The sequence below is a fragment of the Heterodontus francisci genome, chromosome 26, assembly GCF_036365525.1.
Source record: "Heterodontus francisci isolate sHetFra1 chromosome 26, sHetFra1.hap1, whole genome shotgun sequence".
In the NCBI taxonomy this organism is placed as follows: domain Eukaryota; kingdom Metazoa; phylum Chordata; class Chondrichthyes; order Heterodontiformes; family Heterodontidae; genus Heterodontus; species Heterodontus francisci.
The window spans coordinates 10,950,119-10,976,410 of NC_090396.1; the positions used below are offsets into that span (position 1 = coordinate 10,950,119).

At 53.1% G+C, this 26,292-nt stretch overlaps 1 protein-coding gene across 10 annotated transcripts in view; it reads left to right on the top strand.

Moving 5' to 3' along the window:
- The window catches only part of LOC137384172 (epsin-2-like), a 292,528-nt gene that overhangs the window by 111,004 nt on the left and 155,232 nt on the right, over positions 1 to 26,292 (top strand). For 4 of the 10 annotated variants that reach the window (XM_068057790.1, XM_068057795.1, XM_068057798.1 and 1 more), the window contains one exon: positions 16,359 to 17,021. In XM_068057790.1, coding sequence (XP_067913891.1) covers positions 16,359 to 17,021 — 663 coding nt within the window. Of the gene's footprint in view, positions 1 to 14,803; positions 15,113 to 15,231; positions 15,254 to 16,280; positions 17,022 to 26,292 lie in introns of those variants that run through there. The other 6 variants (XM_068057792.1, XM_068057791.1, XM_068057799.1 and 3 more) reach the window with 5 other exon arrangements.

Sequence of the window (26,292 nt, forward strand, 5' to 3'; positions counted from 1 at the left end):
AGTGCTGCACTGTCAGAGGGGCAGTACTGAGGGAGTGCTGCATTGTCAGAGGGGCAGTACTGAGGGAGTGCCGCACTGTCAGAGGGCCATACTGAGGGAGTGCTGCACTGTCAGAGGGGCAGTACTGAGGGAGTGCTGCATTGTCAGAGGGGCAGTGCTGAGGGAGTGCCGCACTGTCAGAGGGCCATACTGAGGGAGTGCTGCACTGTCGGAGGGACAGTACTGAGGGAGTGCCGCACTGTCAGAGGGCCATACTGAGGGAGTGCTGCACTTTTGGAGGGTCAGTACTGAGGGAGCGCTGCACTGTCAGAGGGCCATACTGAGGGAGTGCTGCATTGTCAGAGGGGCAGTACTGAGGGAGTGCTGCACTGTCAGAGGGCCATACTGAGGGAGTGCTGCATTGTTGGAGGGACAGTACTGAGGGAGTGCTGCACTGTCGGAGGGTCAGTACTGAGGGAGTGCTGCATTGTCAGAGGGTCAGTACTGAGGTAGTGCTGCATTGTCAGAGGGTCAGTACTGAGGGAGTGCTGCACTGTCGGAGGGTCAGTACTGAGGGAGTGCTGCATTGTCAGAGGGTCAGTACTGAGGGAGTGCTGCACTGTCAGAGAGTCAGTACTGAGGGAGTGCTGCACTGTCAGAGGGTCAGTACTGAGGGAGTGCTGCACTGTCAGAGAGTCAGTACTGAGGGAGTGCTGCACTGTCAGAGGGTCAGTACTGAGGGAGTGCTGCACAGTCGGAGGGTCAGTACTGAGGGAGTGCTGCATTGTCAGAGGGGCATTAGAGAGTCATAGAGAGATACAGCACGGAAACAGGCCCTTCGGCCCACCAAGTCTGTGCCGACCAATAACCACCCATTTATAATAATCCTACATTAATCCCATATTCCCTACCATTCTCCTACCTACACTAGGGGCAATTTACAATGGCCAATTTACCTATCAATCTGCAAGTCTTTGGCTGTGGGAGGAAACCGGAGCACCCGGAGGAAACCCACACGGTCACAGGGAGAACTTTCAAACTCCACACAGGTAGAACCCAGAATCGAACCTGGGTCGCTGGAGCTGTGAGGCTGCGGTGCTAACCACTGCGCCACTGTACTGAGGGAGTGCTGCATTGTTGGAGGGGGAGTACTGAGGGAGTGCTGCATTGTCAGAGGGTCAGTACTGAGGGAGTGCTGCACTGTCAGAGGGCCATACTGAGGGAGTGCTGCATTGTCAGAGGGGCAGTACTGAGGGTGTGCTGCACTGTCGGAGGGACAGTACTGAGGGAGTGCCGCACTGTCAGAGGGCCATACTGAGGGAGTGCTGCACTGTCAGAGGGGCAGTACTGAGGGAGTGCTGCATTGTCAGAGGGGCAGTACTGAGGGAGTGCCGCACTGTCAGAGGGCCATACTGAGGGAGTGCTGCACTGTCGGAGGGACAGTACTGAGGGAGTGCCGCACTGTCAGAGGGCCATACTGAGGGAGTGCTGCACTTTTGGAGGGTCAGTACTGAGGGAGTGCTGCACTGTCAGAGGGCCATACTGAGGGAGTGCTGCATTGTTGGAGGGACAGTACTGAGGGAGTGCTGCACTGTCGGAGGGTCAGTACTGAGGGAGTGCTGCATTGTCAGAGGGTCAGTACTGAGGGAGTGCTGCATTGTCAGAGGGTCAGTACTGAGGGAGTGCTGCACTGTCGGAGGGTCAGTACTGAGGGAGTGCTGCATTGTCGGAGGGTCAGTACTGAGGGAGTGCTGCACTGTCAGAGAGTCAGTACTGAGGGAGTGCTGCACTGTCAGAGGGTCAGTACTGAGGGAGTGCTGCACTGTCAGAGAGTCAGTACTGAGGGAGTGCTGCACTGTCAGAGGGTCAGTACTGAGGGAGTGCTGCACTGTCGGAGGGTCAGTACTGAGGGAGTGCTGCATTGTCAGAGGGTCAGTACTGAGGGAGTGCTGCACTGTCAGAGAGTCAGTACTGAGGGAGTGCTGAACTGTCAGAGGGTCAGTACTGAGGGAGTGCTGCACTGTCGGAGGGACAGTACTGAGGGAGTGCCGCACTGTCAGAGGGACAGTACTGAGGGAGTGATGCACTGTCGGAGGGCCATACTGAGGGAGTGCTGCATTGTCAGAGGGGCAGTACTGAGGGAGTGCTGCACTGTCGGAGGGTCAGTACTGAGGGAGTGCTGCATTGTCAGAGGGTCAGTACTGAGGGAGTGCCGCACTGTCAGAGGGTCAGTACTGAGGGAGTGCTGCATTGTCAGAGGGTCAGTACTGAGGGAGTGCTGCACTGTCAGAGGGTCAGTACTGAGGGAGTGCTGCACTGTCGGAGGGTCAGTACTGAGGGAGTGCTGCACTGTCGGAGGGACAGTACTGAGGGAGTGCTGCACTGTCGGAGGGACAGTACTGAGGGAGTGCTGCATTGTCAGAGGGTCAGTACTGAGGGAGTGCTGCATTGTCAGAGGGTCAGTACTGAGGGAGTGCTGCATTGTCGGAGGGACAGGACTGAGGGAGTGCCGCACTGTCAGAGGGCCATACTGAGGGAGTGCTGCACTGTCAGAGGGGCAGTACTGAGGGAGTGCTGCATTGTCAGAGGGGCAGTACTGAGGGAGTGCCGCACTGTCAGAGGGCCATACTGAGGGAGTGCTGCACTGTCAGAGGGGCAGTACTGAGGGAGTGCTGCATTGTCAGAGGGGCAGTACTGAGGGAGTGCCGCACTGTCAGAGGGCCATACTGAGGGAGTGCTGCACTGTCGGAGGGACAGTACTGAGGGAGTGCCGCACTGTCAGAGGGCCATACTGAGGGAGTGCTGCACTTTTGGAGGGTCAGTACTGAGGGAGTGCTGCACTGTCAGAGGGCCATACTGAGGGAGTGCTGCATTGTCAGAGGGGCAGTACTGAGGGAGTGCTGCACTGTCAGAGGGCCATACTGAGGGAGTGCTGCATTGTTGGAGGGACAGTACTGAGGGAGTGCTGCACTGTCGGAGGGTCAGTACTGAGGGAGTGCTGCATTGTCAGAGGGTCAGTACTGAGGTAGTGCTGCATTGTCAGAGGGTCAGTACTGAGGGAGTGCTGCACTGTCGGAGGGTCAGTACTGAGGGAGTGCTGCATTGTCAGAGGGTCAGTACTGAGGGAGTGCTGCACTGTCAGAGAGTCAGTACTGAGGGAGTGCTGCACTGTCAGAGGGTCAGTACTGAGGGAGTGCTGCACTGTCGGAGGGTCAGTACTGAGGGAGTGCTGCATTGTCAGAGGGGCATTAGAGAGTCATAGAGAGATACAGCACGGAAACAGGCCCTTCGGTCCACCAAGTCTGTGCCGACCAATAACCACCCATTTATACTAATCCTACATTAATCCCATATTCCCTACCATTCTCCTACCTACACTAGGGGCAATTTACAATGGCCAATTTACCTATCAACCTGCAAGTCTTTGGCTGTGGGAGGAAACCGGAGCACCCGGAGGAAACCCACACGGTCACAGGGAGAACTTTCAAACTCCACACAGGTAGAACCCAGAATCGAACCTGGGTCGCTGGAGCTGTGAGGCTGCGGTGCTAACCACTGCGCCACTGTACTGAGGGAGTGCTGCATTGTTGGAGGGGGAGTACTGAGGGAGTGCTGCATTGTCAGAGGGTCAGTACTGAGGGAGTGCTGCACTGTCAGAGGGCCATACTGAGGGAGTGCTGCATTGTCAGAGGGGCAGTACTGAGGGTGTGCTGCACTGTCGGAGGGACAGTACTGAGGGAGTGCCGCACTGTCAGAGGGCCATACTGAGGGAGTGCTGCACTGTCAGAGGGGCAGTACTGAGGGAGTGCTGCATTGTCAGAGGGGCAGTACTGAGGGAGTGCCGCACTGTCAGAGGGCCATACTGAGGGAGTGCTGCACTGTCGGAGGGACAGTACTGAGGGAGTGCCGCACTGTCAGAGGGCCATACTGAGGGAGTGCTGCACTTTTGGAGGGTCAGTACTGAGGGATTGCTGCACTGTCAGAGGGCCATACTGAGGGAGTGCTGCATTGTTGGAGGGACAGTACTGAGGGAGTGCTGCACTGTCGGAGGGTCAGTACTGAGGGAGTGCTGCATTGTCAGAGGGTCAGTACTGAGGGAGTGCTGCATTGTCAGAGGGTCAGTACTGAGGGAGTGCTGCACTGTCGGAGGGTCAGTACTGAGGGAGTGCTGCATTGTCGGAGGGTCAGTACTGAGGGAGTGCTGCACTGTCAGAGAGTCAGTACTGAGGGAGTGCTGCACTGTCAGAGGGTCAGTACTGAGGGAGTGCTGCACTGTCAGAGAGTCAGTACTGAGGGAGTGCTGCACTGTCAGAGGGTCAGTACTGAGGGAGTGCTGCACTGTCGGAGGGTCAGTACTGAGGGAGTGCTGCATTGTCAGAGGGTCAGTACTGAGGGAGTGCTGCACTGTCAGAGAGTCAGTACTGAGGGAGTGCTGAACTGTCAGAGGGTCAGTACTGAGGGAGTGCTGCACTGTCGGAGGGACAGTACTGAGGGAGTGCCGCACTGTCAGAGGGACAGTACTGAGGGAGTGATGCACTGTCGGAGGGCCATACTGAGGGAGTGCTGCATTGTCAGAGGGGCAGTACTGAGGGAGTGCTGCACTGTCGGAGGGTCAGTACTGAGGGAGTGCTGCATTGTCAGAGGGTCAGTACTGAGGGAGTGCCGCACTGTCAGAGGGTCAGTACTGAGGGAGTGCTGCATTGTCAGAGGGTCAGTACTGAGGGAGTGCTGCACTGTCAGAGGGTCAGTACTGAGGGAGTGCTGCACTGTCGGAGGGTCAGTACTGAGGGAGTGCTGCACTGTCGGAGGGACAGTACTGAGGGAGTGCTGCACTGTCGGAGGGACAGTACTGAGGAAGTGCTGCATTGTCAGAGGGTCAGTACTGAGGGAGTGCTGCATTGTCAGAGGGTCAGTACTGAGGGAGTGCTGCATTGTCGCAGGGACAGTACTGAGGGAGTGCCGCACTGTCAGAGGGCCATACTGAGGGAGTGCTGCACTGTCAGAGGGGCAGTACTGAGGGAGTGCTGCATTGTCAGAGGGGCAGTACTGAGGGAGTGCCGCACTGTCAGAGGGCCATACTGAGGGAGTGCTGCACTGTCAGAGGGGCAGTACTGAGGGAGTGCTGCATTGTCAGAGGGGCAGTACTGAGGGAGTGCCGCACTGTCAGAGGGCCATACTGAGGGAGTGCTGCATTGTCAGAGGGGCAGTACTGAGGGAGTGCTGCACTGTCAGAGGGCCATACTGAGGGAGTGCTGCATTGTTGGAGGGACAGTACTGAGGGAGTGCTGCACTGTCGGAGGGTCAGTACTGAGGGAGTGCTGCATTGTCAGAGGGTCAGTACTGAGGTAGTGCTGCATTGTCAGAGGGTCAGTACTGAGGGAGTGCTGCACTGTCGGAGGGTCAGTACTGAGGGAGTGCTGCATTGTCAGAGGGTCAGTACTGAGGGAGTGCTGCACTGTCAGAGAGTCAGTACTGAGGGAGTGCTGCACTGTCAGAGGGTCAGTACTGAGGGAGTGCTGCACTGTCAGAGAGTCAGTACTGAGGGAGTGCTGCACTGTCAGAGGGTCAGTACTGAGGGAGTGCTGCACTGTCGGAGGGTCAGTACTGAGGGAGTGCTGCATTGTCAGAGGGGCATTAGAGAGTCATAGAGAGATACAGCACGGAAACAGGCCCTTCGGCCCACCAAGTCTGTGCCGACCAATAACCACCCATTTATACTAATCCTACATTAATCCCATATTCCCTACCATTCTCCTACCTACACTAGGGGCAATTTACAATGGCCAATTTACCTATCAATCTGCAAGTCTTTGGCTGTGGGAGGAAACCGGAGCACCCGGAGGAAACCCACACGGTCACAGGGAGAACTTTCAAACTCCACACAGGTAGAACCCAGAATCGAACCTGGGTCGCTGGAGCTGTGAGGCTGCGGTGCTAACCACTGCGCCACTGTACTGAGGGAGTGCTGCATTGTTGGAGGGGGAGTACTGAGGGAGTGCTGCATTGTCAGAGGGTCAGTACTGAGGGAGTGCTGCACTGTCAGAGGGCCATACTGAGGGAGTGCTGCATTGTCAGAGGGGCAGTACTGAGGGTGTGCTGCACTGTCGGAGGGACAGTACTGAGGGAGTGCCGCACTGTCAGAGGGCCATACTGAGGGAGTGCTGCACTGTCAGAGGGGCAGTACTGAGGGAGTGCTGCATTGTCAGAGGGGCAGTACTGAGGGAGTGCCGCACTGTCAGAGGGCCATACTGAGGGAGTGCTGCACTGTCGGAGGGACAGTACTGAGGGAGTGCCGCACTGTCAGAGGGCCATACTGAGGGAGTGCTGCATTGTTGGAGGGACAGTACTGAGGGAGTGCTGCACTGTCGGAGGGTCAGTCCTGAGGGAGTGCTGCATTGTCAGAGGGTCAGTACTGAGGGAGTGCTGCATTGTCAGAGGGTCAGTACTGAGGGAGTGCTGCACTGTCGGAGGGTCAGTACTGAGGGAGTGCTGCATTGTCGGAGGGTCAGTACTGAGGGAGTGCTGCACTGTCAGAGAGTCAGTACTGAGGGAGTGCTGCACTGTCAGAGGGTCAGTACTGAGGGAGTGCTGCACTGTCAGAGAGTCAGTACTGAGGGAGTGCTGCACTGTCAGAGGGTCAGTACTGAGGGAGTGCTGCACTGTCGGAGGGTCAGTACTGAGGGAGTGCTGCATTGTCAGAGGGTCAGTACTGAGGGAGTGCTGCACTGTCAGAGAGTCAGTACTGAGGGAGTGCTGAACTGTCAGAGGGTCAGTACTGAGGGAGTGCTGCACTGTCGGAGGGACAGTACTGAGGGAGTGCCGCACTGTCAGAGGGACAGTACTGAGGGAGTGATGCACTGTCGGAGGGCCATACTGAGGGAGTGCTGCATTGTCAGAGGGGCAGTACTGAGGGAGTGCTGCACTGTCGGAGGGTCAGTACTGAGGGAGTGCTGCATTGTCAGAGGGTCAGTACTGAGGGAGTGCCGCACTGTCAGAGGGTCAGTACTGAGGGAGTGCTGCATTGTCAGAGGGTCAGTACTGAGGGAGTGCTGCACTGTCAGAGGGTCAGTACTGAGGGAGTGCTGCACTGTCGGAGGGTCAGTACTGAGGGAGTGCTGCACTGTCGGAGGGACAGTACTGAGGGAGTGCTGCACTGTCGGAGGGACAGTACTGAGGGAGTGCTGCATTGTCAGAGGGTCAGTACTGAGGGAGTGCTGCATTGTCAGAGGGTCAGTACTGAGGGAGTGCTGCATTGTCGGAGGGACAGTACTGAGGGAGTGCCGCACTGTCAGAGGGCCATACTGAGGGAGTGCTGCACTGTCAGAGGGGCAGTACTGAGGGAGTGCTGCATTGTCAGAGGGGCAGTACTGAGGGAGTGCCGCACTGTCAGAGGGCCATACTGAGGGAGTGCTGCACTGTCAGAGGGGCAGTACTGAGGGAGTGCTGCATTGTCAGAGGGGCAGTACTGAGGGAGTGCCGCACTGTCAGAGGGCCATACTGAGGGAGTGCTGCACTGTCGGAGGGACAGTACTGAGGGAGTGCCGCACTGTCAGAGGGCCATACTGAGGGAGTGCTGCACTTTTGGAGGGTCAGTACTGAGGGAGCGCTGCACTGTCAGAGGGCCATACTGAGGGAGTGCTGCATTGTCAGAGGGGCAGTACTGAGGGAGTGCTGCACTGTCAGAGGGCCATACTGAGGGAGTGCTGCATTGTTGGAGGGACAGTACTGAGGGAGTGCTGCACTGTCGGAGGGTCAGTACTGAGGGAGTGCTGCATTGTCAGAGGGTCAGTACTGAGGTAGTGCTGCATTGTCAGAGGGTCAGTACTGAGGGAGTGCTGCACTGTCAGAGAGTCAGTACTGAGGGAGTGCTGCACTGTCAGAGGGTCAGTACTGAGGGAGTGCTGCACTGTCAGAGAGTCAGTACTGAGGGAGTGCTGCACTGTCAGAGGGTCAGTACTGAGGGAGTGCTGCACTGTCGGAGGGTCAGTACTGAGGGAGTGCTGCACTGTCAGAGAGTCAGTACTGAGGGAGTGCTGCACTGTCGGAGGGTCAGTACTGAGGGAGTGCTGCACTGTCGGAGGGTCAGTACTGAGGGAGTGCTGCACTGTCAGAGAGTCAGTACTGAGGGAGTGCTGCACTGTCGGAGGGTCAGCACTGAGGGAGTGCTGCATTGTCAGAGGGGCATTAGAGAGTCATAGAGAGATACAGCACGGAAACAGGCCCTTCGGCCCACCAAGTCTGTGCCGACCAATAACCACCCATTTATACTAATCCTACATTAATCCCATATTCCCTACCATTCTCCTACCTACACTAGGGGCAATTTACAATGGCCAATTTACCTATCAATCTGCAAGTCTTTGGCTGTGGGAGGAAACCGGAGCACCCGGAGGAAACCCACACGGTCACAGGGAGAACTTTCAAACTCCACACAGGTAGAACCCAGAATCGAACCTGGGTCGCTGGAGCTGTGAGGCTGCGGTGCTAACCACTGCGCCACTGTACTGAGGGAGTGCTGCATTGTTGGAGGGGGAGTACTGAGGGAGTGCTGCATTGTCAGAGGGTCAGTACTGAGGGAGTGCTGCACTGTCAGAGGGCCATACTGAGGGAGTGCTGCATTGTCAGAGGGGCAGTACTGAGGGTGTGCTGCACTGTCGGAGGGACAGTACTGAGGGAGTGCCGCACTGTCAGAGGGCCATACTGAGGGAGTGCTGCACTGTCAGAGGGGCAGTACTGAGGGAGTGCTGCATTGTCAGAGGGGCAGTACTGAGGGAGTGCCGCACTGTCAGAGGGCCATACTGAGGGTGTGCTGCACTGTCGGAGGGACAGTACTGAGGGAGTGCCGCACTGTCAGAGGGCCATACTGAGGGAGTGCTGCACTTTTGGAGGGTCAGTACTGAGGGAGTGCTGCACTGTCAGAGGGCCATACTGAGGGAGTGCTGCATTGTTGGAGGGACAGTACTGAGGGAGTGCTGCACTGTCGGAGGGTCAGTACTGAGGGAGTGCTGCATTGTCAGAGGGTCAGTACTGAGGGAGTGCTGCATTGTCAGAGGGTCAGTACTGAGGGAGTGCTGCACTGTCGGAGGGTCAGTACTGAGGGAGTGCTGCATTGTCGGAGGGTCAGTACTGAGGGAGTGCTGCACTGTCAGAGAGTCAGTACTGAGGGAGTGCTGCACTGTCAGAGGGTCAGTACTGAGGGAGTGCTGCACTGTCAGAGAGTCAGTACTGAGGGAGTGCTGCACTGTCAGAGGGTCAGTACTGAGGGAGTGCTGCACTGTCGGAGGGTCAGTACTGAGGGAGTGCTGCATTGTCAGAGGGTCAGTACTGAGGGAGTGCTGCACTGTCAGAGAGTCAGTACTGAGGGAGTGCTGAACTGTCAGAGGGTCAGTACTGAGGGAGTGCTGCACTGTCGGAGGGACAGTACTGAGGGAGTGCCGCACTGTCAGAGGGACAGTACTGAGGGAGTGATGCACTGTCGGAGGGCCATACTGAGGGAGTGCTGCATTGTCAGAGGGGCAGTACTGAGGGAGTGCTGCACTGTCGGAGGGTCAGTACTGAGGGAGTGCTGCATTGTCAGAGGGTCAGTACTGAGGGAGTGCCGCACTGTCAGAGGGTCAGTACTGAGGGAGTGCTGCATTGTCAGAGGGTCAGTACTGAGGGAGTGCTGCACTGTCAGAGGGTCAGTACTGAGGGAGTGCTGCACTGTCGGAGGGTCAGTACTGAGGGAGTGCTGCACTGTCGGAGGGACAGTACTGAGGGAGTGCTGCACTGTCGGAGGGACAGTACTGAGGGAGTGCTGCATTGTCAGAGGGTCAGTACTGAGGGAGTGCTGCATTGTCAGAGGGTCAGTACTGAGGGAGTGCTGCATTGTCGGAGGGACAGTACTTAGGGAGTGCCGCACTGTCAGAGGGCCATACTGAGGGAGTGCTGCACTGTCAGAGGGGCAGTACTGAGGGAGTGCTGCATTGTCAGAGGGGCAGTACTGAGGGAGTGCCGCACTGTCAGAGGGCCATACTGAGGGAGTGCTGCACTGTCGGAGGGACTGTACTGAGGGAGTGCCGCACTGTCAGAGGGCCATACTGAGGGAGTGCTGCACTTTTGGAGGGTCAGTACTGAGGGAGTGCTGCACTGTCAGAGGGCCATACTGAGGGAGTGCTGCATTGTCAGAGGGGCAGTACTGAGGGAGTGCTGCACTGTCAGAGGGCCATACTGAGGGAGTGCTGCATTGTTGGAGGGACAGTACTGAGGGAGTGCCGCACTGTCGGAGGGTCAGTACTGAGGGAGTGCTGCATTGTCAGAGGGTCAGTACTGAGGTAGTGCTGCATTGTCAGAGGGTCAGTACTGAGGGAGTGCTGCACTGTCGGAGGGTCAGTACTGAGGGAGTGCTGCATTGTCAGAGGGTCAGTACTGAGGGAGTGCTGCACTGTCAGAGAGTCAGTACTGAGGGAGTGCTGCACTGTCAGAGGGTCAGTACTGAGGGAGTGCTGCACTGTCAGAGAGTCAGTACTGAGGGAGTGCTGCACTGTCAGAGGGTCAGTACTGAGGGAGTGCTGCACTGTCGGAGGGTCAGTACTGAGGGAGTGCTGCATTGTCAGAGGGTCAGTACTGAGGGAGTGCTGCACTGTCAGAGAGTCAGTACTGAGGGAGTGCTGCACTGTCAGAGGGTCAGTACTGAGGGAGTGCTGCACTGTCGGAGGGACAGTACTGAGGGAGTGCCGCACTGTCAGAGGGCCATACTGAGGGAGTGCTGCATTGTCAGAGGGGCAGTACTGAGGGAGTGCTGCACTGTCGGAGGGACAGTACTGAGGGAGTGCCGCACTGTCAGAGGGCCATACTGAGGGAGTGCCGCACTGTCAGAGGGCCATACTGAGGGAGTGCTGCACTGTCAGAGGGGCAGTACTGAGGGAGTGCTGCATTGTCAGAGGGGCAGTACTGAGGGAGTGCCGCACTGTCAGAGTGCCATACTGAGGGAGTGCTGCGCTGTCGGAGGGACAGTACTGAGGGAGTGCCGCACTGTCAGAGGGCCATACTGAGGGAGTGCTGCACTTTTGGAGGGTCAGTACTGAGGGAGTGCTGCACTGTCAGAGGGCCGTACTGAGGGAGTGCTGCATTATCAGAGGGGCAGTACTGAGGGAGTGCTGCACTGTCAGAGGGACAGTACTGAGGGAGTGATGCACTGTCAGAGGGCCATACTGAGGGAGTGCTGCATTGTTGGAGGGACAGTACTGAGGGAGTGCTGCACTGTCGGAGGGTCAGTACTGAGGGAGTGCTGCATTGTCAGAGGGTCAGTACTGAGGGAGTGCCGCACTGTCAGAGGGCCATACTGAGGGAGTGCTGCATTGTTGGAGGGACAGTACTGAGGGAGTGCTGCACTGTCGGAGGGTCAGTACTGCGGGAGTGCTGCATTGTCAGAGGTTCAGTACTGAGGGAGTGCTGCACTGTCGGAGGGTCAGTACTGAGGGAGTGCTGCATTGTCAGAGGGTCAGTACTGAGGGAGTGCTGCATTGTCAGAGGGTCAGTACTGAGGGAGTGCTGCATTGTCAGAGGGTCAGTACTGAGGGAGTGCTGCATTGTCGGAGTTGTTGTCATTTGGATGAGTCTTTACACCAAGGCCCTGTAGCTATTAAAGATATGGTGACATTTCGAAGAAAAACAAAGAAATTATCTGATCATTATCACTTTGCTGTTTGTCAGATCTTGCTGTGTGAAAAATGTTTTCTACATTAGTGCAGTACCTACTATTCAAAAGTACTTCACAGACTGTAAAGCCCTTTGTGATGCCCGGAGGTGATGAAAGGCGTTATAGAAATGCAAGTCTTTTTTCTTCTTACACGTTTGAATCCTGGTTTGTGCCGTGCCTGCTGCTCCCACTCCAGTAAAGGATCCTACCATTGGTCTGAGCACCCCCTTGGTAAGGGACGGGGTGGGGAGTGAAATTAGCCAGGACTTCTGCCTCTGATTGTCCTCCAGTGTGAGTACTGCAGTGAGCTGTTTGTTAGTGTAAAGGGCAGCTGTCAGAGTACTGTACTGCAGCAAGCCGAGTCCGTCAGGGATAGAGGAGAAAGCAGGGATTCCAACAGGAAGCTGCTGTGGGCTGGAGTGAAGGCAGCCTGTGGGGTCCGGAGCTTTAAACTGGGGGCAATCCCCACCCCCTCCTTCTGGGCTGAGAGTGTAAGACCAGACATTGTAATAAATCAGCTGCAGCAGCAGAACAGCCAAAGTCTCAGCACATGTTTAATAATTCATCAATGCAGACAAATAGTCCGATTACATCAGTACAGATCACAGCACTGGCTGCACTCAGCAATTACTAATCAGCACAACGATTTCAACTAGCGTTTTCTATCCCTGGAACAGCTGCTCCACCACCACCACCACCCCCCAGCATGGTCTATCAGCTCCCCTGGCCCTCCCACCACATCCCCCCACACGGTCGATCAGCTCCCCCGGCCCTCCCGCCACATCCACCCCACACGGTCGATCAGCTCCCCCGGCCCTCCCGCCACATCCCCCCACACGGTCGATCAGCTCCCCCGGCCCTCCCGCCACATCCGCCCCACATGGTCAATCAGCTCCCCCGGCCCTCCCGCCACATCCCCCCACACGGTCGATCAGCTCCCCCGGCCCTCCCGCCACATCCGCCCCACATGGTCAATCAGCTCCCCCGGCCCTCCCGCCACATCCCCCCACACGGTCGATCAGCTCCCCCGGCCCTCCCGCCACATCCCCCCACACGGTCGATCAGCTCCCCTGGCCCTCCCACCACATCCCCCCACACGGTCGATCAGCTCCCCTGGCCCTCCCACCACATCCCCCCACACGGTCGATCAGCACCCCTGACCCTCCCACCACATCCCCCCACACGGTCGATCAGCTCCCCTGGCCCTCCCACCACATCCCCCCACACGGTCGATCAGCTCCCCTGGCCCTCCCGCCACATCCCCCCACACGGTCGATCAGCTCCCCTGGCCCTCCCGCCACATCCCCCCACACGGTCGATCAGTTCCACAGACACAATCTGTTAATGGAGGATGAACTGTCTAATAATAGTCTGCTGTGCTGCGAGGTTTGGGGTCTTTGGGTCTGATTGTTATAATCCTGTTCCTGTCACTGGTCTACGGACTGCTCATGGTTAGCTTGAAGCCTCTGAAAGTGATGTATGTCTCCATGGTGACTGAGCGGTCAATACCTGACACACCCTATCATTGTAGAGTGTGCAGGAACAGAGGGACCTGGGGGTTCATGTGCATCGATCTTTGAAGGTGGAAGGACATATTGAGAGAGTAATTAGCAAAGCATATGGGATCTTGGGCTTCATAAATAGAGGTATTGAGTACAACAGCAGGGAAGCTATGCCGAACCTTTATAAAGCTCTGGTTAGGCCCTAACTAGAGTATTCGTCCAGTTCTGGTCACCACATTTTAGGAAGGATGGGAGAGTCCCTGAGACGGTGAAGAGGAGATTTACCAGAATGGTTCCAGGGATGGGGGATTTTAGTTACAAAGTTAAGTTGGAAAAACTAGGTTTGTTCTCCTTAGAACAAAAGGAGATTGAGGGGAGATTTAATAGAAATGTACAAGATTATGACACACTTAGATAAGTTAAACAAGGAAAAACTGTTCCCATTAACAAATGGTACAAGGACTAGGGGACACAGATGGAATGTTTTGAGCAAAAGATGCAGGGGGAATGTGAGAAAGCACTTTTTTTTTACACCGGGTGGTAATGATCTGGAACTCGCTGCCCACAAGGGTGGTGGAAGCAGAGATGATCAATGATTTCAGGAGGTGGTTGGGTAGCCACCTGAGAGAAATAAACTTGCAGGCTACAGGGATCAAGCCGGGGAGTGAGACTGACTGCATAGCTCTGTGGAGAGCTGGCATAGACATGATGGACGGAATGGCCTCCTTTTGTGCCATAAATGAATCTATGACCCTCTTAGTGGACTTCACAGAGGCAGGTCAATGTTGGTCATATGGATCAAGGGAGCAACCATCTATTCCTTTCCCCTTGTCTATTATGCCTATGTCTGTCTGTCTGTCTCTCACTCTCTCTGTCTCACTCTCTCTCTCTGTTTTTCTCACTGTTGCTGTCACTCACCCTCTTTCCCCATAGCCCCCGCCCACCTCACTCTTTCCCCTCCCTACTTCTTTCCCCCTCACTCCCCCCCTACTTCTGTCCCTCGCCCTCCCTCTCTCTCATTCTTGCCCTTCCCCCCACCTCTCTCACCAGCCCTCTCGCGTGCTCTTTCTGTCTCTTTCTTTCTCTCTTCCCCCTTCCTCCTCCATCATCCTCACTCCCTTCCTCACCCACTCCCCATCTCTCTCTCTCCCCTCTCCCTCTCTGTCTCTCTCTCTCTCCCTAACACCCTCTCTCTCCCTCTACCCCCATCCATTTTCTCTCTCACTCTCTCTCTCTCTCTCTGTCCCTCACCCCTCTCACTCTCCCCTCACACTCCCTCCCCCTCTCTTGCCCCCACCTTCTCTCTCTCCCCCACCCCCTTTCTCCCCATTCACATCTCTCTCTCTCCCCCACTTACCCCCTCACTCTCTCTCTCGCTCCTCCTCAACTCCTCCCCATCCTTCTCTCCCCCTCCCATCTGCTCACTCCCCTCTCCCCTGCTGCTCCCTACTCCCCCTCCCGCACCCCACTCTCCCCTCCCACTGCCCACTCCGTCTCTCCCTTCCCTCTTCCGCTTCCCCTCCCTCTTCCCCCCTCCCCTCAACCCTTCCCCTCTGCACCTCCCCTCTACTCCCTCCCCCTGCCCTCTCACCTCTGCCCTCACCCCTCCCTTTCCCCCTCCCCTCTCCCCCTCTCTCTCCCGTTTCCTCTTTCTCTGTCTCTCTCTCTCCCCCATCACCCCTCTCTCTCTTTTCCTCTCTTTTTCTATCTCTCTGTGTCTCTCTCTTCAAAGCTGTGGACTATTTCCTCCCATTGTCCTGTGGTGAATGCTGGCTGCAGGTTTTACAGCCAGTGAACGGTGCCTGTATTCCGCTGCTTTCCAGGGGCGATGGATTGATAGTGTTCCTCTTTCTGGGCCGCCTCTTGTTCAGTTTGACCTCAGAGTTGCTGTTTTTGCAAATTCTGCTCATTTGTTTTGAGTTGATTACAGGAGCGGTTGAGCTGACGATTGGTGAGCTCCTCTTGACTGTGTTTGCTGTAAAATGTCTGAATATTTTGAATTTCCTACAGCTGATCTTTCTGTACAATGATCATTAACTAGACAGCTTGTAATGGGCAACGTTCAGATCCTGCTTCGAACGTTGAGAGTTTGGTAAGTTGGTCTTGCTGTCCAGCTCTGCTCTCTGATTGCTCAGCCTTTCTGCTCTGCCAGTGTGGAATGGTCCATTCTCCTTCTGCTTCAGGGATCTCCATTCTCGTTAAGCTGCATGGTGCAGCGAGTTCACTGTGCCAGTGAGTCACGGGCAGCAGGAGGCGATTGCTTCATGTTTGGACTTACCTGAAGTCCCGTGTTCCATCACTAAACCACCCAGAGTGTGACTTTCGGATTGATCCTTTAACTGGTAAAGAGTTGTCCCAGTGCTGGGAGGGTGGCAGTGCCAACCCGGATCTGTGCCAGGGAGAAATGAGCTAATGCTTGCTAGCCACCTTGAGTCAGTGTGGAGGTGTTTTATGTGTGAGTTTCAGGGGATGTGTGTGCAAATAGAACGGTGAATCTGTGCATGTGTGTGCATGAGCAAGCCGGGGTGGGCTTGAAGAATTGGATTGGGTAAAGTGTGCGGGCAGGCGAATTGGGCGGGTTGTGGGCGGGTGAATTGGGCAGATAAAGTGTGCGGGCAGGTGAATTGGGCGGGTTGTGGGCGGGTGAAATGGGCAGATAAAGTGTGCGGGCAGGTGAATTGGGCGGGTTGTGGGCGGGTGAATTGGGCAGATAAAGTGTGCGGGGGGGGTGAATTGGGTGGGTAAAGTGTGCGGGGGGGGTGAATTGGGTGGGTAAAGTGTGCGGGGGGGTGGGTGAAACGGGCGTATTTGAGTGTGAGTCACTTGGATGAGGACTATAACACTGAATGTTGGCTATCTCAGAATGAATTTACAAATGGAGGGGAATCCAGGCTGAATTTACAAAGCTGTGCTCCAGGTGGGGAGACTATCAGCTGGAGCATACGCGGGAGTTTGGACCATGTCTCCCTGCCCAGAGGCCTGGGGAGTCTGCACCAGAACCCCCAGCGGGAGGCTCCCCACTGGGAGGCAGTTTTGAAAATGGGCCCTGTGAGTTTCAGGCCCGCTCTCTGGATTTGACCCAGTTTATAAGGTGATTCCTCTCGTTCTTCCGCTCACAGCTGAGGCTCCCTGGTGCTTGATGTTGGTTGGGGACAAAGCCTGATGGGATAGTGACGCCCTGTCCTCTTGGATTACAGTAACACATGCTCCCAGGATTGAATTGATTTGTCTGCAGTCGAGGTTCAGTGGAAGACCGAGAATGGCTACCTCAGCTATACGACGGCAAATGAAGAACATTGTCCACAACTACTCTGAAGCTGAGATAAAGGTGCGCGAAGCAACATCAAATGACCCCTGGGGCCCACCGAGCTCCCTCATGTCTAACATTGCTGACCTGACCTTTAATGTGGTGGCGTTTTCAGAGATCATGGGTATGATTTGGAAGCGTCTGAATGACCATGGGAAGAATTGGAGACATGTCTACAAGGCACTGACCCTGTTGGATTATCTCATCAAGACTGGCTCCGAGAAGGTGTCTCAACAATGCAAGGAGAACATCTACACCATCCAGACTCTGAAAGACTTTCAGTACATAGACCGGGATGGCAAGGACCAAGGTATCAATGTGCGAGAGAAGGCCAAGCAGCTGGTTGCTCTGCTGAAAGATGAAGAGCGTCTGAGGCAGGACCGAGTTCATGCACTGAAAACTAAAGAAAGGATGTCCCAGGTGGCGACAGCTATGGGCAGTAACCACCAAGCCACCTTCGGCCGAGGGTCCAGTCACCCGAACTTGTCTTCGTACAGTTATGGAGAGGAGCTCAGGAAGTCAAGAGGTGGATCTCCCGTGTCTCTCAATGACTGTGAGTACAGGCATTGTCCTCACAGCTACTTGACAATTTGCAGTTGTTTTTATTTTCAATTGAAGTTCTATTTTTCTCTTGTCCTGTCAGCTGTAGCTCACTGTGTCAGAGTCAGTAGGACATGGGTTCAAACCCCACCCCAGGGACTTGAGCACAAAAAGCCAGGCTGACTGTCCCAGTGCAGTACTGAGGGAGTGCTGCACTGTCAGAGGTTCAGTCAAATGAGATGTTAAACTGAGGCCCCGTCTGCCCTCTCGGGTCGATGTAAAAGACGCTATGACACTATTCGGAGAAGAGCAGGGCAGTTTTCCCCAGTGTCCCCAGTGTCCGGCCCAATAGTTATTCTTCAACCAACATTACTAAAACAGATTATCTGGCTATTAGCACATTGCCGTTTGTAGGATCTTCCTGCGCATAAATTGGCTGCCGTGTTTCCTACATTATCATAGTAAGTGTGCTTCAAAAGTGCTTAATTGGCGAAAGCTGTTTAGGACATCCTGAGGTTTTGAAAGGCACTATATAAATGCAAGTCTGTCTAGCCTTTGCAACTCTGGTCAAACCTATACATACACCCGCACAGACATAAAATACACACACAGGCACAGGTACGCGCACGCACACACAGTCTCAAAGGCACACAGGCGCTCACACACACACACATACACACACACAGGCGCTTACACACACACGTATACAGGTGCTCACACACAGGCGTTCACACATACAGGCGCATACACACAGGCACACAGGTGCTCACACACACAGACACACACACACACAGGCGCTCACACACAGGCACACAGGCGCTCACACACACACACACACTGGCACACACACACACAGGCGCTCACACACACAGGCGCACACACACACAGGCACACACACACACACTGGCACACACACACAGGCACACACACACACAGGCACACAGGCGCTCACACACACTGGCACACACACACACACACACACACAGGCCCTCACACACAGGCGCTCACACACACAGGCACACACACACACTGGCACACACACACACAGGCACACCCACACAGGCACACAGGCGCACACACACACACACAGGCACACACACACACTGGCACACACACACACAGGCACACACACACACAGGCGCTCACACACAGACGCTCACACACACAGGCACACACACACAGAGGCAGACACACACACAGGCGCTCACACACAGGCACACACAGACAGGCACACAGGCGCACACACACACTGGCACACACACACACAGGCACACAGGCGCACACACATACTGGCACACACACACACAGGCACACAGGCGCTCACACACACACAGGCACACAGGTGCTCACACACACACACACACACACATAGGCACACAGACCCACTCCCTCACATCAGATAGATCCGATCCTGTTTTGCTGGTCTAAGCAGGAATAGTAGTGGAATGGATTGTCTTAGTTTCCCTGGATTGGAGAGGGAAATCACCCAGGGTTTGTACCCACTGGCTTCCAATGACTGCTGCCTGGGCAGGTGTTGGCTGAGGACAGAGCCTGGTCTCCTGTGATTGGATCGTCTGTGAACTCTCGCTGCCCACTGAAACCCTAGCGATGTCACAAGTCAGCGCTTTCGGGGGTGGGGGTTGGGAGCAAGAGGGGACCCCTTGAGCAGAGTACAGGATAGAGCCCTTCACCCCGTCCCACAGCCAGTCAGCAAGTGAAGTCACAGTGTTACTCAGCACTAAAATGGAAATCCCAGCAGCCTGTGACCGCATGTGACATATATAAAGGGATCAGGAACCTTTCCAAAATCTGCAGTGTGCAGATTGCTCTCTGCCTGGACAATGTGAAGGTTCCAGAGAGCTTACTGTGTTGTAGAGAGTGTGCACTAACTGTGAGTGTGTGTCATATTGCACATCTCACATTGTAACTGCATTCTTCATCATCTTCTCAATGAGCCGGAACATTGTCCAGAATCAACTCCTGAATCTTTATACACCCGGTCAACTCCCCTTGCAAATCCTGCAGTGGGGCATGTTGAATGAACGGTATTAAACTCTGTTTATCATGAAACCTAGCCTCAGAGACAGCCCAAGCTGCTGAAATAATCTGCAGCTGACAAGGGTCATGTAATCCTTTAGGTGCAGAGGAAGGAGCTCGGATTGGCTATCTGGGGCCCAGCTTTTCCTTCCCTGGTTAGCTGATGCCTCTGATGAACTTCACTGGAGGCTTCCAGGAAACAGCTGACCATGAAGTGAGGGTCACCCCCCAGTCCCAAGATCATTCTGTACGCCAGGAGCAGCCAATCACCACTCACATTCCTGTCACTCAGGGGAAGCCCTGGACTAGGAGACAGAAAGTGTAGCTAATCAGGGGAATCACAGTGTTAAAGATTGACTGTTGAGTTCAATTCTGAATCACTTATATTAAAGGAGAATGTGTATTTATTTCCTACTCTGTTATTCCGGGAGATACTAGAAGGGGGCAGCTTATTCTGAGCTCATTTATTCAATCAGATGATGACGATTCGAATTGGAAAGAGGTTTGATGTGATGCAGATCTTCTAAGATGGGTGCTGGGTTGTAGGATTTGGAATGAATCTTTAGGTGGGAGTGGGGGGGGGGGTTAGACTGTGTTAAACAGAGGGCAAGATTTCATGTTAGGTTGAGTTCAAATGCCCCTGGCATCGGTCGGAGTATAGGAGTGCCAAGTATTTTTTTCATTTGTTCAAATGTGTGTGGCTTGGAGGGGAACTTGCAGGTGGTGATGTTCCCATGTATCTGCTGCCCTTATCCTTCTAGGTGGTAGAGGTCACAGGTTTGGAAGGTGCTGTCGAAGGAGGCATGGCAAGTTGCTGCAGTGCATCTTATAGATGGTACACACTACTGCCACTGGTGTCGGTGCTGGAGGGAGTGAATGTTTGTGGATGGGGTGCCAATCACGCGGGCTGCTTTGTCCTGGATGGTGTCGAGCTTCTTGAGTATTGTTGGAGCTGCACCCATCCAGGCAAGTGGAGAGTATTCCATCACACTCCTGACTTGTGCCTTGTAGATGGTGGACAGGCTTTGGGGAGTCAGGAGGTGAGTTACTATTAATTAATATTAATAATTAGTGACAATCATACTGATATTTATGGCCTATAGTTCTGGTCTCCCAGACAAGTGGAAACATCTTTGATAGCAACGCCATCAAACTCCTTCATAATCTTAAAGATCTCTATTGATCATCACTCAGACACATCCTGTTCAATTTCCCCTGATAATTTCTCCTCTCAGTTCTAGTATCATCCTTCTATCTTCTGCAGTGCATCCTGTTTAGGATAAGTTGGTTGAGGAATTTTGGCCAGGCATTGAGAATCTTCCCCCACTGATAGTGCAGTATTACTCAGACCTGTTATTGTCTGTCTCCCTGTAATGCCGGACATATAAATCACATTTTGCCAAGCTTTCAGAAGCACCACATGGCAGAATTTGGGGCAGGCTTAGTAAGAATCTGAAGAAGGGTCACTGACCTGGAACGTTAACTCTGCTTCTCTCTCCACAGATGCTGCCAGACCTGCTGAGTATTTCCAGTATCTGCAGTATTTTGCTTTTATTTTAGTAAGAATCAGCATTACTTGATTGCCTGCATCTGCCAAGATGCCACTCATCATTTCCGCCACCTCCAGGACATTGAATCACTGTGAGGAAATATCTCTTCACAGTCAAGATCAGTAAAGAGACCAATGCAGGCATAGCTGCAGCTAAGTATTCTGCTTAGGGCTGGTACACACAGCCTCAGTAATGGGCAAGGATTTCAAAAGTCACTTGACTATTATGACATACCCTTTAACTAGATTTTTTGGGACACTAGGGGAATTATGGAATATGGGGATAATGTGGGAAGGTGGAGTTGTGAAAGAAGATCAGCCATGAATGGTGGAGCAGGCCCAGAGGGCTGAATGGCCTACTCCAGCTCCTATTTCTTATATTCTCTTCACCAGCCGACATCAGTGAACACCAGCCCAATCTGGGATGTAACTTGGGACCTTCCTGTGTATACTGACGGCCTTAACCCATTGAGCCATCCAGGGGAAACATTATTCCTTCATTAGACTTCGTTCATTTGCTGAATCTGTATCAAGGAAGGTTCACCTCTAAGATGCTCGGCTGAGGACAAACATCTATTAATGTAGTTGTATTAGGCAAGGTTAAGTGACACTGATGCTTTACACCTAGTTAATGAGGAGCTGGAAGTCTCCGTGGATCAAGGTTGAGTGTCAGGCATCAGTGGACTGGGGTATGCAATGGAATAACTCAATGCAGCAATAATATAGGAATGTGAGGCAGCAAACTGGCTAAAGAGCTTTTCCTGAATGGATATCACATTCCTTTCTCCTTCATTGATCTTAAAACAAATCGATACCTGGAATTATTGAGCCTGGATGTCCTTTGGAAAGTTTTCTTAACTGTGTTATAAGCCACCATGTTAAAAGCTGTACATTATTATCCCTGTATATTGGAGGTGCAATATTATGTGTACTATTAAAGGTAGATTATTTGCCATGATGATCACACTACTAGAGTGCTATCTGCAGCTTGGGTCTCGAGAGAGTGCTCCTTTTAGCAGGCATCTGCTGCTGAGACTTGGTGTTGGGTGAGACAGGGAAAAGCTCACTTGTGATACCAGACTCAAACCTGAGCAATAGCCACTGAGCCCACATCTTGTGAATCTGTAGCCCTGCAGGAGGCAGCACTTTCATCCATGTAATAAAAAGGGAGAAGAGAAACCAGCCTCCAAATTTCCCAATTGGAAGGGAAGACAACATTAGCTATCCTCCAGTCTTCCGGTACCTCACCCGTGGCTAATGATGATACAAAAATCTCTGCCAGGGCCTCAGCAATCTCCTCCCTTGCTTCCCAGAGCATCCTAGGATACACCTGGGGATTTATCCACCTTAATGCGCTTCAAAACCTCCAACACCACCTCCTTTGTAATGTTGATATACGCTCCAGGATATCGGTGTTCCCTCCCTTGAACTCACCTTCTCCACGGTAAATACGGACGAGAAATATTCGTTTAAGACCTCGCCCATTTCCCGTGGCTCCACACATAGATTGCCGCACTGATCCCCAGCTACCCTTTTACTCTTAATATACTTATAGAATCTTCTACCTTCTATCTTCTATCTTCAAGGAAGATAGTGAGCAGATGGTGTCTAGCTAACATGGCCTATTCCTTACTGTCAAGGATAATTACCCATTTAAGAAATGCAAGGATCGTACCTGAAGAGCTCTATAGTTCACGAGGCTGATTCCTGGGATGAAGGGGTTGTCTTATCAAGAACGACTAAACAGGTTAGGCCTTTATTCATTGGAGTTTAGAAGAATGAGAGGTGATCTTATTGAAACATATAAGATTTTAAGGGGGCTTGACAGGGTAGATGTTGAGAAGATGTTTCCACTAGTGGGAAAATCTCAAACTAGGGGACATAGTTACAGAATAAGGAGGTACACATTTAAAACTGAGATGTGAAAGAATTTCTTCTCCGAGGGTGGTGAATATGTGGAATTCTCTACCTCAGAGAGTTGTGGAGGCTAGATCACTGAATGTATTTAAGGAGGAGGCAAATAGATTTTTGAAATTTCGGGGATCGAGGGTTATGTGGATCAGGGTAGGCAGTGGTGTAGTGGTATTATCACTGGACTAGTAACCCAGAGACCCAGGGTATTTCTCTGGGGACATGGGTTCGAATCCCACCACAGCAGAAGGTGGAATTTGAATTTAATTAATAAATCTGGAATTAAAAGCTAATCTAATGATGGCCATGAAACCATTGTCGATTGTTGTAAAAATCCATCTGGTTCACTAATGTCCTTTAGGGAAGGAAATCTGCTGTCCTTACCTGGTCTGGCCTACATGTGACTCCAGATCCACAGCAATGTGGTTAACTCTTACATGCCCTCTGAAATGGCCTAGCAAGCCACTCAGTTGTACCTAACCACTACGAAGTCAATAAAAAGGAATGAAACCGGACGGACCATCTGGCATCGACCTAGGCACTGGAAACGACAACAGCAAACCCAGCCCTGTCGACCCTGCAAAGTCCTCCTTACTAACATCTGGGGGCTTGGCTTGTGCCAAAGTTGGGAGAGCTGTCCCACAGACTAGTCAAGCAACAGCCTGACATAGTCATACTCACGGAATCATATCTTACAGACAATGTCCTTGACACTGCCATCATCATCCCTGGGTATGTCCTGTCCCACCGGCAGGACAGACCCACCAGAGGTGGTGGCACAGTGGTATACAGTAGGGAGGAAGTTGCCCTGGGAATCCTCAACATTGACTCTGGACCCCATGAAGTCTCATGGCATCAGGTCAAACATGGGCAAGGTAACCTCCTACTGATTACCACCTACCACCCTCCCTCAGCTGATGACTCAGTACTCCTCCATGTTGAACACCACTTGAAGGAAGCACTGAGGGTGACAAGGGCACAAAATGTACTCTGGGTGGGGGACTTCAATGTCCATCATCAAGAGTGGCTCGGTAGCACCACTACTAGTTGGCAGAGTCCTAAAGGACATAGCTGCTAGACTGGGTCTGCGGCAGGTGGTGGGGAAACCAACACGAGGGAAAAACATGCGTGACCGACCACCGCACAGTCCTTGTGGAGACGAAGTCCCGCCTTCACATTGAGGATACCCTCCATCGTGTTATGTGGCACTACCACCGTGCTAAATGGGATAGATTTCGAACAGATCTAGCAATGCAAAACTGGGCATCCATGAGGTGCTGTGGGCCATCAGCAGCAGCAGAATTGTACTCAACCACAATCTGTAACTTCATGGCCCGGCATATCCCCCACTCTACCATTACCATCAAGCCAGGAGACCAATCCTGGTTCAATGAGGAGTGCAGGAGGGCATGCCAGGAGCAGCACCAGGCATATCTCAAAATGAAGTATCAACCTGGTGAAGCTACAGCACAGGACTATTTGCATGCCAAACTGCATAAGCAGCATGCGATAGACAGAGCTAAGCGATCCCATAACCAACGGATCAGATCTAAGCTCTGCAGTCCTGTCACATCCAGCCGTGAATGGTGGTGGACAATTAAACAACTAACTGGGGGAGCCCAGCACATCAGTGCGAAAGATAAGGCTGAAGCATTTGCAACAATCTTCAGCCAGAAGTGCGAGTTGATGATCCATCTCGGCCTCCTCCTGAAGTCCCCAGCATCGCAGACTTCAGCCAATTCCATTCACTCCACGTGATATCAAGAAACGACTGAAGGCACTGGATCTTGCAAAAGCTATGGGCCCTGACAATATTCCGGCAATAGTACTGAAGACCTGTGCTCCAGAACTTGCCGCGCCCCTAGCCAAGCTGTTCCAGTACAGCTACAACACTGGCATCTAACCTGCAATGTGGAAAATTGCCCAGGTATGTCCTGTACACAAAAAGCAGGACAAGTCCAACCCGGCCAATTACCGCCCCATCAGTCTACTCTCAATCATCAGTAAAGTGATGGAAGGTGTCATCAACAGTGCCATCAAGCGGCACTTGCTTAGCAATAACCTGCTCAGTGACGCTCAGTTTGGGTTCCTCCAGGGCCACTCAGTTCCTGACCTCATTACAACCTTGATTCAAACATGGACTAAAGAGCTGAACTCAAGAGGTGAGGTGAGAGTGACTGCCCTTGTCATCAAGGCAGCATTTGACCGAGTATGGCATCAAGGAGCCCTCACAAAACTGGAGTCAATGGGAATCAGGGGGAAAACACTCCGCTGGCTGGAATCATATCTAGCTCAAAGGAAGATGGTTGTGGTTGTTGGAGGTCAATCATCTAAGCTCCAGGATATCACTGCAGGAGTTCCTCAGGGTAGTGTCCTAGGCCCAACCATCTTCAGCTGCTTCATCAATGACCGTCCTTCAATCATAAGGTCAGTAGTGGGGATGTTCACTGATGATTGCATGATGTTCAGCACCATTCGTAACTCCTCAGATACTTAAGCAGTCCGTGTGGAAATGCAGCAAGACCTGGACAATATCCAGGCTTGGGCTGATAAGTGGCAAGTAACATTCGCGCCACACAAGTGCCAGGCAATGACCATCTCCAACAAGAGAGAATCTAACCATCTCCCCTTGACATTCAATGGCACTACCATCGCTGAATCCCCCACTATCAACATCCTAGGGGCTACCATTGACCAGAAACTGAACTGGAGTAGCCATATAAATACCGTGGCTACAAGAGCAGATCAGAGGCTAGGAATCCTGAGGCAAGTAACTCATCTCCTGACTCCCCAAAGCCTGTCCACCATCTACAAGGCACAAGTCAGGAGTGTGATGGAATACTCTCCACTTGCCTGGATGGGTGCAGCTCCAAAACACTCAAGAAGCTCGACACCATCCAGGACAAAGCAGCCCGCTTGATTGGCGCACCATCCACCACCGACGCACAGTGGCAGCAGTGTGTCCCATCTACAAGATGCACTGCAGAAATGCACCAAGGCTCCTTAGACAGCACCTTCCAAACCCGCGACCTCTACCAACTGGAAGGACAAGGGCAGCAAATGCATCGGAACACCACCACCTGCAAGTTCCCCTCCAAGTCACACACCATCCTGACTTGGAGCTATATCGCCGTTCCTTCACTGTCGCTGGGTCAAAATCCTGGAACTCCCTTCCTAACAGCACTGTGGGTGTACCTACCCCACATGGACTGCAGCGGTTCAAGAAGGCAGCTCACCACCACCTTCTCAAGGGCAATTAGCGATGGGCAATAAATGCTGGCCTGGCCAGAGACGCCCACATCCCATGAATGAATAAAAAACAAGGCCCAAAAGAGGAGTTGAGGCCTGGGACAGATCAGCCATGATCTTATTGAATGGTGGGGCAGGCTTGAGGGGCTGAATGGCCTACTCCTACTTCTTATGTTCTTATGTACAGTAAGGTTCCTGGCTCTACCAGAGTTTTCACTGAGAAAGACATTGTCTGTTTCGGAGCTAATTTACAATGTGCTTCTAATCCTGGATCCTGCACACTTGTAGTTTAGTTGTGCCACCATACAATCCAAAAAAGTCCTGGCCATGGAGATTCCTACAGAGATTGAACTATTTGGAGGGCAGCATGTGGAAAACATCATTCGGAGGATTCCTTACTGATTTTTTGTGGGGGAGTTTGTATATTTATATCTCATCCCTAGCTGCCCTGAGAAGTTGCTGTTGGACAATCTCCTTGAACTGTTGGTAGTAATTTGATCCAACTGTTTGGCATGCTTGGCCACTTCAGACTGGGTAA